The sequence below is a fragment of the Arachis ipaensis genome, chromosome B9 (genome assembly GCF_059453495.1).
Source record: "Arachis ipaensis isolate K30076 ecotype BB chromosome B9, ASM5945349v1, whole genome shotgun sequence".
NCBI classification, from domain to species: domain Eukaryota; kingdom Viridiplantae; phylum Streptophyta; class Magnoliopsida; order Fabales; family Fabaceae; genus Arachis; species Arachis ipaensis.
Window position 1 is genome coordinate 153,905,329 of NC_142444.1, and position 11,581 is coordinate 153,916,909.

Genomic DNA, 11,581 nt, shown 5'->3' on the forward strand with positions numbered 1-11,581 from the left:
TTTTGATAAATTTATTTAAAAATAAATGAAATAATTCATTCATAAATAGACTTATTAATATTTTAAACTTTCATAATTAAGAAAATGATAATTTACATAAAGATGTGTGGGTTAAAAAAAGTGAAATTCATAAATTTTTTATTCACATTTTGAGTTATTTAATAGTTTTGAATCGTAGAAATAATACTATTTTAGTAAAAATAATATTCCAACCCATCATTCACATGTAGCAGTGTATTTTGTAGAATAATGTGCTATATATAATTTAGAAATGTTTTTAATATACATTTTAGAAATATATCCAATAAAACAGTTCTATTGTCTATAGTTTCTTTCAAAAAAGGAAAAAAGGTTAAACCAAAAAAAAAATGGATGAATATAAAATTTGTTAAACATGCAATCAATATATTTTAAGAACACTTAAAACAAACTTTTTGCTTTAGAAAGTATTCTTTATCTAATTATTTTGATCAATCATGTTTGTTAATAAACACTAAATCTTGTAATTTAAAATTTTAATTAATTAAATTCAAATCTTAAATCTTGAGCATAACTTCAATAATTATAATTATGATAGTATAGTATACTAGTATTTTATCCGGTGATTTCAAACATTTCAACAACCTAAATGTATTCAACCTAAATGTATTTCAATAACCATTTCAGAAGCTGCCACATAAGATAATGTATTCAGTGCCGAAAATTCCAAGCCACTAAGCCAGATAACATTGAAAACAAGTTTAAATTTTTTATTTTATCGTTACAAAATACATCATTTTTTCGTCCTATAATCTTTATCTTTTTGTAACAGCTTAAAATTTGTTGTTTTAGTTTTAGTTTTATTTTTATTTTTAATATTGTCGGTGTTTAATGTAATATAGTAAAACTTCAAAATTTTTTTTACATAATAATCTAATCACGTTTGACCCATTTGATAATCATGATATAAAAAATAACTATTTTAAACATATTCTTTTATAAAATTGTATAAATTTAATTAAACTATTATCATATAATTTAATTTTGTTATTATATAAAATATTTATATAATTATTTAATTATTCATTTTTTAAATAATACATATACATTTAAAATAAAAAATAATTATTTTTGTTTTATATTATCAAAATTGAATTCATTGGCAAATCCAAAACAAAAACTTTTAAATTTTAAGAGAACCAAAATAACGAAAAATATTCTACAACTAAAATCAAAATACGTATATTTATTATTTCAATAATATTAAAAAATGATCAGAATTTATTTTATTTAATATTTATTAATTATTATAATAATTAATTAATAAAAATTAAATAAGATAAATTTGGATTTTTTTTTATCACTAAACATTTTCCATAATTATTTAAACAAAATATTATTGATAGTTATTATTTTTGAAGGGGATAAGATAATAAGAATCAATAAATAAGAAGACAGATTAAAGAACATATAAATCTGATTCATCGTCAAAGGAGCAGTGTCGTCTTCACTCTTGAGATTCATAGGTTGTTGATTGAGAAGATTGAAGAATGAGTTCGTCAAAGACAGTGAGGAAGTTGGAGGTTGTGTCCCCTGTTCCTGCGGACATAGACATTGCTAACTCAGTTGAACCTCTTCACATCTCTGAGATTGCAAAGGATCTCAATCTCACTCCCAATCACTATGATCTTTACGGTAAATATAAGGCTAAGGTATTCTTGATTCTTTCCTTTCACTTTCAACTCTGATTTGTTCTCTGCATCCTTTTTCTCTCTTTCAAATTTGCAGCAATGTTTGTAAATTCTGGATTTTGTTAACATGCATTCATCAGATTGCATGATTTATGTATAGATATGCTCATTTATGGATGGAGCAGAAAAAAGTCAAAAGAACACTTTTTGTGAACTGGGGGGTACTGAGTAGTGTAATTTTGTATGACTTCATAAAATCTCAGCCTTTTTTATGGCTTTTAATGCACTTTAATGTACAGGTATTGTTGTCAGTTCTTGATGAACTGCAAGGATCAAAAGATGGGTACTATGTTGTGGTTGGAGGCATTACTCCAACTCCTCTTGGAGAAGGCAAATCTACTACTACTGTTGGGCTCTGTCAAGCTTTAGGAGCTTTTCTTGACAAAAAGGTTTTTTTTTTTTTTTTCCTTGTGGATTTATGGCATTTGATACTGATATGAATCAAGTTTTTTTATCTTCATAGCATGTACTTTGGGAATGTATTGACATTTTGGATCTATGACACTGGTTTTGGTTAGTAGTATCATTCTCTGTACTTTATAGGAATTATTCATTAATCTGAGATATTGTTCATAATGTCAAGGTTATGGTGGTTACATAATGAAATTCCATGGTGGTATCTCTTTTTTGTTAGGTAGTGACATGCCTTCGGCAACCTTCACAAGGACCTACTTTTGGAATCAAAGGAGGTGCAGCTGGTGGTGGTTACAGTCAAGTGATTCCGATGGATGAGTTTAATCTTCACCTAACTGGAGATATTCATGCAATAACTGCAGCAAACAATCTCCTAGCTGCTGCAATTGATACCAGAATTTTCCATGAGTCTACACAGTCAGATAAGGCTCTCTTTAACCGATTATGCCCTCCGAACAAAGAAGGTAAAAGGAGCTTTAGTGATGTCATGTTTAGGCGTCTCAAGAAACTTGGCATCTCAAAGACAAACCCAGATGATCTCACGCCAGAAGAAGTAAATAAATTTGCTAGGCTTGATATTGACCCGGAATCTGTCACATGGAGAAGAGTAATGGATATTAATGACCGGTTCCTAAGAAAAATTACCATTGGCCAGGGACCTGAAGAGAAAGGAATGGTAAGAGAAACAGGATTTGATATTTCAGTTGCTAGTGAGATTATGGCTGTTTTGGCACTAACAACATCATTATCTGATATGAGAGAAAGGCTTGGAAAGATGGTTGTTGGTATTAGCAAGAGGGGTGATCCTGTAACTGCTGATGATCTTGGTCTTGGAGGTGCTTTAACCGTTCTAATGAAGGATGCAATTCACCCTACACTCATGCAGACCCTGGAAGGAACACCTGTTCTTGTTCACGCGGGACCATTTGCAAACATTGCTCACGGGAACTCTTCCATTGTTGCTGATAAGATTGCATTGAAGTTGGTAGGGCCAGGTGGATTTGTAGTTACTGAAGCTGGTTTTGGTGCTGACATTGGAACAGAAAAGTTCATGAACATTAAGTGCAGATATAGTGGCTTGACACCTCAGTGTGCCATCATCGTGGCAACAATAAGGGCTCTGAAAATGCATGGTGGAGGGCCAGCTGTTGTTGCTGGAAAGCCTCTGGACCATGCATATTTGTCTGAAAATGTTGATCTGGTGGAAGCTGGTTGTGTGAATATGGCAAGGCATATATCAAACACAAAAGCTTATGGTGTGAATGTCGTGGTTGCTATCAACAAGTTCTCAACTGATACGGAAGCTGAATTAAACGCAGTTAGAAACGCAGCTTTAGCTGCTGGTGCCTTTGATGCTGTAATTTGTACCCATCATGCCCATGGTGGCAAAGGAGCAGTAAGTACTTGCCTCAATAGTCCTACATTTTTAACTAACCATGAAGCCATATAACATTTACCCTGACATTAACATCATAGGATATTGAGTTCTATGCAAAATTCAACAAATTACAGTTGATTAAGTTATGCTAAATCATCAAAAGGAACCATTCAGGGAAACAATCAGCAGAACATTTAGTTTCATTCAGTTTAGGAATAATTTATTACTTGCTTACTTATGCCTTGCATTGATTCAGGTTGACCTGGCTATTGCGGTTCAAAAAGCTTGCGAGAATGTGTCACAGCCACTGAAGTTCCTGTATCCTCTGGAACACGGCATAAAAGAGAAAATCGAAGCAATAGCAAAGTCCTACGGAGCCAGTGGCGTCGAGTACTCAGAACAGGTAATATCATCATTTCTTGCATGCACTTATAAAGTACAACACTTATAGCTAAGATTTTGATTTTGACAAAGTGATTGCTACTTTTGTATTTGTGTAAAACAATCTGGTTCAGGCTGAGAAACAGATTGAGATGTATAGCAAGCAAGGATTTTCTCAGCTACCAATATGCATGGCTAAGACTCAGTATTCATTCTCAGACAATGCTGCAGCAAAGGGAGCTCCAAGTGGCTTCATCTTACCCATAAGGGATGTTAGAGCCAGCATTGGAGCTGGTTTCATTTATCCATTGGTTGGAACAATGAGCACCATGCCAGGGCTTCCAACTAGACCATGCTTCTATGACATTGATCTTGATACAGCAACAGGAAAAGTCATTGGTCTCTCTTAAAATCAATGATTAAACCTTAAGTGGCACATGGATGCTATTGATGACATTTTCCTTTTCCAATTTCGTTGATGTTGTGTTGTATCTTCTGGTTCATCTGTATGAATATGAATAATGACATAAAGCATTTAAGTTGAATTAAGGTTCCACCCTAATAATTTATATGTTTTTGTTATATAAATTAAAATGAGGATTTCCTTTTTATCATGCCAATAAAAAAAAATGTTTTACATTAACCATGCATATAATATTAACTTAAAACACCTTAATCTGATAAACTGGAAGAAGAAAATTGATATGTTTCGTCCATTTTTTTTCTTTCTTCTTTCAAACACAAACACTCTGATCTCTCCATATCTTCCCTTACCTTCTCCCAAACTAGCACTTCCTCATTTTTCAAACCAGTTTCTTTTGATCTCACAATCATCACCATCATCATCTCTTGGTTATTCTTACTAGACAAGAACAAGTTCTGTAACAAACCACATTGATAATCAGATCATAGAGCTTAGTCAGCTGCAATAATGGCACCGGATTCACCGGTAACTTCGAGTAGCCGTTTGCTCACAAAATCTGACTCCATGTGGTTATATCCTTCCAGAGGAACAATGGGATTTGCCTATGGTTTCACTTTTGGTTCTGTTTTGTTTATGATGCTACTCATACTTAATCCTTCTGGCTATTACTTTTCCTCTAAGATCAGAAACACCTTTCACTCTTCACATAAGCATAACTTTTCTAATGTTCTTTCTCACATATTCAAAAGCAACTCTTCTTCCTTTCCTCCTCCACCCCCTCCTGGTAGTTAAAGTTCGTCAAGAACAGAATATTCCTCCTCCTCATCATCATCAGTGACTGCAAGTGTAGCTTCTAAGAACAATGATGAAGTTGATAGGGTGGTTGTTGGGACTCAAGTTTCAAGAAAGGAAGGTTCTGGACTAGAAAAATTAAATTGCATCATATCATATGCATTTTAAAATTTGCTAAAACAAATTTACATTTTCAAGGCATATTTATTCTTGGTATGGCTGTACCTTTTGGTTTTGTTATAGTGAGATGAGTATGTTATGTGCAGGTTGAATTACTGTATGTTTATCTTTCATCTAGCATTCATAGAAATAAGGGCACTCCTCAAATATAATTTTTTATCCATTATTGTTAATCTGTACAAAACAGAATAGCCTTCATTTTTATTAGTCAGTTCAAAACATAGATTGAAATTGAATAACCAGGTTGGGTAGTCATTTCTACTCCCTTTGAAGCATGCTTACACCTTTTATTCTGATTTTTTTTTTTTGCATTTTTAATTTTTAAGCTTGAGTGAGCCTTAAAGAAGTCTAAATAATCAATTAAGCAAGATGCTTCAGATACCAATCCTTTTGGCTAAATTAATTATGATACATGAATAAGTGCTACATCACAGTGAAAAAACTCACAAGCCAAAAGAGTTGTTACAAATTCTTACAACTTCATTGATTCCACTCATCCTTCAGTCTCTGTCTCTCCTCTGAGAACCATTTTTTCAAGAGTAATCTAATCTTCCTTATTGTGGCTAAAGTGATTTCTCAAGAAACAGATCCATAATTGAAATCCATACCACTAGTGAAACTTAAAAGTTCTGAATAAGAAGAAACAAAAATCAAGAAAACTCAGAGGATTTATGAAAGTTCTTTTGCAGCAGCAATAACAGCTTCCTTGGTGATACCAAACTCCTTGTATATCTTCCCTGCTGGAGCACTTGCTCCAAAACGGTCAATGCCTATGGCTTTCCCCTGGCTGCCAACAATCTTCTGCCAACCGAATGTTGATCCGGCTTCTATGCTAACTCTAGCCGTTACAGCAGCAGGGAGAACACTCTCCTTATATTCAGCTGATTGCTCGTCGAAAAGCTCCCAGCTGACAAAAGAAACAACTCTAACGGCTTTTCCTTCCTTCCTTATCTCCTCGCCGGCTGCAGCAGCAATCTCCAACTCAGAGCCGGTTCCAATCAAAATCACATCAGGCTTGTTACCTGATGAGTTATCCGAAATGATGTAGCCTCCCTTTTCAACTCCTTCAATAGAAGTTCCTGGAAGTTGGGCCAACTTCTGCCTAGAAAGGGCTAGAATTGAGGGTCTTTTCTTGTTGAGCACGGCAACCTTGTATGCTCCAGCAGTTTCATTACCATCAGCTGGACGAAGCATCAAAATGTTTGGCATCGCCCGGAAACTTGCCAAGTGCTCTATTGGCTGATGAGTAGGCCCATCCTCTCCAAGTCCAATGGAATCATGAGTCATAACATAGATAACTCCGGCTTCACACAGCGCAGAAATCCTTATGGCAGCTCTCATGTAGTCAGTGAAGACAAAGAAAGTTGCACAGTATGGAATAAATCCGGGGCTGTGAAGAGCAATGCCATTGCAGATTGCTCCCATTCCATGTTCCCTGACACCAAATCTAACATTGCGTTCTTCCGGAGTACCCTTTTGGAAATCTCCAAACATTTTCAACAAGGTCATGTTGGAAGAGGCAAGATCAGCACTGCCACCAATCAGGCCAGGAAGAACCTTAGCAAGGGAATTGAGATTCTGCTGAGACAAGTTTCTGGTAGCATCAGCAGGGCTTTCTGGAGTGTATGTCTGAAAGTTGAAATCAAATGGGAAGCATGATTAATATTCCAGGCACCATTTGATTGAAGTAAGAATGTGAAATGTGACAATGAACATGCTATTATTAACTTGTTAGCATATAATTTGGATTAGGCATCATGCAACATAACTATTAAGAATCTTATCATATAAACAGCATGAGAAACCTATCAGTTTAGCACTCTACTAACCGGCAGTGCTTTCTCCCAACCGGCAGGGAATTCGCCGGTAATAATATACTTCAGCTCTGCAGCTTCTTCTGGATATTTCTTCGAGTATTCAGCAAACTTAGCGTTCCATTCCGCTTCAAGCACTGCACCTTCAGGGGCATGGCGGCTCCAATGCCTACAGAAAGTAAGCAAGCAAGTTTCATTCAAGATCATATTATGAAAATCTCAGTTTGCTAACAGGAAAGAAAGAAAATCTCTTAACACTCCATCCATACTTTTTAACATCCTCAGGAACATGGAAAGGCTCATATGGCCATCCAAGATTCTTCCTTGTAGCATCCACTTCTTTAGCACCTAATGCACTTCCATGAACACTATAACTGTTAGCCTTGTTTGGAGAACCGTATCCAATGGTAGTTGTCACCTGGAAAGAGACATGGTATGAGTATATGGACAAACATCAAAGCTAAAGAGCTATGAATTTCTGCTACTTCATGTCAAGTAACTAACCTTGATCAAAGTGGGTTTGTCTTTGACAGCCTTTGCTTCTTTAATAGCTGCACGAATCTCATCATAGCCGGTGTTTCCATTCTTTACCCAAATGACATGCCATCCAAGAGCCTCGAAACGCTTGTCAACATTCTCAGTGAATGCAATTTCTGTGTCACCATCAATGGAAATGTGGTTGTCATCATAGAAAGCAATAAGCTTCCCCAGTCCCCAGTGTCCAGCAAGTGAGCATGCTTCATTCGAAATTCCCTCCATTTGGCAACCATCACCCAATATAACATACCTAGAGAACCAATAACAAAACAAATTTGTCATTCACACAATCACCACAAGTTCATAGATCACAAACAAGATGCAGTTATCAACTTATCCTACGTGTAATGGTCCACAATCTCGCTGTCAGGCTTGTTAAACCGCGCAGCCAAGTGCTTCTCAGCAAGTGCCAAACCAACTGCATTGGCAATTCCTTGACCAAGAGGACCTAGACAAAGAACATGGTAATTGAGATAACAGAACACAAGAAAACAAAAGGCTTATGCCATGACATGGAAACTTAAACTAAAGAGAGATCTCATATGTAACCTGTGGTAACTTCAACTCCATATGTCTCAAAATTCTCAGGGTGTCCAGGAGTTCTGCTTCCCCATTGTCTGAAACTCTTCAAATCTTCTTCCTATTATTCAATCTCAACGTCAGCAAAAATAACTACTTTTTGCGTTGACAGAGTGAATGATCATAAAAAAATGATGTGATTGGACAATTGTCTAAAACATTTTAGAGCGTGAGTGCATAAAAAATAAACTCTAAATTAAAATTATTCAGAACTGATTTAAATTAAAAATAAGTATTTGGATTCAACAATGACATTCTGAAATTATCCATCCAAGACTGACCTGAACACTGTCATAGCCTGCAAGGTGAAGGAGAGCATACTGGAGCATGCATCCATGGCCAGCAGAGAGAATGAACCTGTCACGGTTGAACCAAGAAGGGTTCTTGGGATTATACCTCATGACCTCATCATAGAGAATGTGACCCATTGGAGCACAACCCATGGGGAGACCAGGGTGGCCTGAGTTAGCCTTCTCAACTGCATCAATGGAAAGGAACCGAATTGTGTTGATGGATTTCTCAACCAGAGATGCCTCTGTGGTCTTGTCAAGTGTCTCAACCGCAGTGGCACGAACCACAGAACCAACCCTGCGTGGAGCACGTGATGTGACGCCTAAACCGCCACAATTTGAAGAAGAAGAAGAAGAAGAAGAAGAAGAAGAAGAAGAAGAAGAAGCAGAAGAGAGTGTCTTGAGGCCAGAGAATGATGGGAATGAGGAGAGAGTGGAAGTAGTGGTGAGTGAGACACGGTCTGAGGAAGAGCCATGAAGGTATACAGCACGTGCCAAAAGAGCCTGAGAAAGATGCAAGGAAGAAGAGGAAGCCATGGTTGGTTACTAACTAGTTTAAAAAACAACAGAACGAAACCACCACGTGTTAGTGGCAGTTAGAAGAAGAAGAAGAAGAGAAAGAGTAAAGAGAAGAGGAAGAAGAGGTGAGAGATGTATAGATAGTTCCTATGGTCGAGAGGGTGTGGAAAATCTCAGCCTGTGCTTGTGGCTATGCCTCTCTTCTCTGCCTCTCAATCTTTTTGTCAACTAACTCACTCCCCTCATCATACAACAACTTTATGATAATCTTTTTTATTGCAAATTTTAATTCTGTAGCATATTCCAATATTGTACCTTTTTTGTTTTTATTCATGGTAATAAATGAACACAACATAGGTTTTATTCTTCAAAAAGTTGCTAATTACGCGTTAAAAATTAGTTATTAAAAATGAAAACTCAAGTGCAGTTTTTTTTTTTTGTGACTAAACAAGAAAAGAAACAAAGCAAAAACTATTCTAAATCCGAGCGGATGATTCGTTGGAGATCAACACCAGGTTCAGACCAAATAATATGATTAGAGTTACTCTTGGCACCATATTTAGCCATCCAATCCGCAGCTCTATTTGCTTCTCGGGACACCCATTCAACGTGAACAAGCCAAGGACGAGATAAAAGCTCCTGAATCTTGTGAACCAAATCTGTTACTTCAGATGGATACCTACTTGTAAGCTCATGCGTGATGGGCAGAATGTCAAGGCAATCTGTTTCACATATAATATCCCTCAAACCGCAATCCCAAGCTAAAACCAGCCCCCTCCAAGCAGCAAATAATTCACATCTGATTATAGACCAAGGGGGAATGCTTCCAGAGCAGCCCGAGATCCAATCTCCCTTAGAATCTCTAATAATACACCCAAATCCCGCTAAATTTGAATCCATATACAAGCTTGCATCACAATTAACTTTAAAACTATTGCCTACCGGTGGTTCCCAACACAGGCAATTTCGGAGAGACCTAAAAGCATTGCTTCGATTCCTGTAAACCTGTAAGTCCTTGGCGGTAATTCTGGCCAAGGCAACAACCTTATGGTCTGTCCAAGGGTTGTCAGTGTTGAATATGTCATTGCACCTATGTCTCCATACCCACCAAAGCCCTGCACCAAAGGACGCCTCATTGTTAGCCAAGGCCTTCCGAAACCACTCTTCAAGAGCAGTACCAGCAGTCGAGTCCAGGATACTAGGATCCAACATATACCAGATTGCCTTTGATCGTTCACAGTCTCTAAGGCAATGCTCCATAGTCTCCTGCGCCTTGTTACATCTCTTACACATATCTGAAGAAGTTAAATGCCGCTTGAATCAAAAGGTCTCAGTTGGTAGAGCATCATGTAAGCTAAGCCACATAGTAAATTTGAACTTCTCTAGAATGTTTGTGTTCCACAACCAGTTCCAATTACTGTTGGCATTCCAATTTAATGTTTTCTTTAATAACCATCTGTAACCCTCCCTTGCACTATACTTTTTTGTTGCTGCAGGCCACCACTCCCACTGTGGCTCCAACTCAGTCAAACTAGGATATCTCAGACCACAAATAAACTGCTTAATCTCATGCGGAATAGGCGTGGTAAGACTATCAACCTCCCAAGACACCCCTTTCCACAAGTCAGCCACCATGAAATCTGATTCAGAAATATGTACATAAGGAACAAGGTTGCAAAGCTTACCAAAAGGAGTCCACTCATCATACCAAACTGATTTGTGGACATCTCCAATATTCCAATGAAGCCCTTCCTACTCAAGTGCAGTTAATTTTACATAAAATTGATAGTTAAAAGTTATTAAATAAAAATTTAGTCAAATCAATCAAATTATCTAATAGCTTTTAATTATTAACTTTACTTAAAATTTACTGTGCACCTGAGTTTCCACCGTTATTAAATTGGTTGTTCTACATGAAAAATAAAATTTTAAAAATTAAACGAGTTAAAGATTTAACGGTTTAAAATTTTATCGAAGTTTAACTGAAGCTAAATTAGACATAATAAAATAATATATTTTATATATATATATAATATTTTTTTAAAAAATATTTTTTGTGTTTTATTAGTTTAAATTAAGGTAGAAACTCAGGTGCAGTCGACTTTATGTGAAATTGATAACTGAAAGTCGTTAGATAATTTGATTGATTTGACTAAATTTTCATCTAGCGACTCTCAGCTATCAACTTTACGTGAAGTCGAACTGCTGAGTTTTCACCTTAAATCAATTAACTGCTAAAAAATCAAATTTGTTTGATCGATTAACTCCTTTTCTGATAAATTTTTTTATTCTTTAACCAATTTGTTGTCAACTAATTTTTTATTTGAATCGGATTAATTTGGTGATAAATCCCGTTTAATTCCGTTGAATTGGCAAATTCAACCCGATTCTAAAACATGTGTTATTTTATATAATTTTTTATTGTATATTTTTATATTTTAAATATATCTTTTATACAAATAGTTAATTTGGTATTTTTTAATAATATAGTTGGATTATTCTTTTTATTATAATTTTTTTATGGAATCTTTTCATTATAAATT

At 35.8% G+C, this 11,581-nt stretch overlaps 2 protein-coding genes across 2 annotated transcripts; one reads left to right on the forward strand and one right to left on the reverse strand.

The window, feature by feature from the left end:
• Nucleotides 1-1,390: 1,390 nt before the first annotated feature.
• THFS (10-formyltetrahydrofolate synthetase) lies at nt 1,391-4,448 on the forward strand. Its single transcript, XM_016320140.3, has 5 exons — nt 1,391-1,691; nt 1,970-2,119; nt 2,365-3,540; nt 3,779-3,925; nt 4,038-4,448. Exons 1-5 carry the CDS (start codon nt 1,530-1,532, stop codon nt 4,311-4,313), a joined length of 1,911 nt encoding a protein of 636 aa, XP_016175626.1. The 5' UTR covers nt 1,391-1,529; the 3' UTR covers nt 4,314-4,448.
• Nucleotides 4,449-5,672: 1,224 nt separating this feature from the next.
• LOC107617710 (transketolase, chloroplastic) lies at nt 5,673-9,338 on the reverse strand. Its single transcript, XM_016319550.3, has 7 exons — nt 8,511-9,338; nt 8,200-8,290; nt 7,993-8,098; nt 7,618-7,900; nt 7,383-7,531; nt 7,129-7,282; nt 5,673-6,928 (listed from the first exon to the last, which is right to left on the reverse strand). Exons 1-7 carry the CDS (start codon nt 9,054-9,056, stop codon nt 5,969-5,971), a joined length of 2,289 nt encoding a protein of 762 aa, XP_016175036.1. The 5' UTR covers nt 9,057-9,338; the 3' UTR covers nt 5,673-5,968.
• Between the last annotated feature and the right edge of the window lie 2,243 nt (nt 9,339-11,581).

What these genes read in the sequence shown, in the direction of transcription:
- THFS (XM_016320140.3), top strand. Translation starts at nt 1,530, where the DNA reads ATGAGTTCGTCAAAGACAGTGAGGAAGTTGGAGGTTGTGTCCCCTGTT. An exon ending in ACGGTAAATATAAGGCTAAG is followed by an intron (nt 1,692 to 1,969) that starts GTATTCTTGATT and finishes TTTAATGTACAG; the next exon opens with GTATTGTTGTCAGTTCTTGA. An exon ending in GAGCTTTTCTTGACAAAAAG is followed by an intron (nt 2,120 to 2,364) that starts GTTTTTTTTTTT and finishes CTTTTTTGTTAG; the next exon opens with GTAGTGACATGCCTTCGGCA.
- LOC107617710 (XM_016319550.3), bottom strand. Translation starts at nt 9,056, where the DNA reads ATGGCTTCCTCTTCTTCCTTGCATCTTTCTCAGGCTCTTTTGGCACGT. An exon ending in ACAAACCCACTTTGATCAAG is followed by an intron (nt 7,532 to 7,617) that starts GTTAGTTACTTG and finishes GTCTCTTTCCAG; the next exon opens with GTGACAACTACCATTGGATA. An exon ending in GTTGGGAGAAAGCACTGCCG is followed by an intron (nt 6,929 to 7,128) that starts GTTAGTAGAGTG and finishes TTCAACTTTCAG; the next exon opens with ACATACACTCCAGAAAGCCC.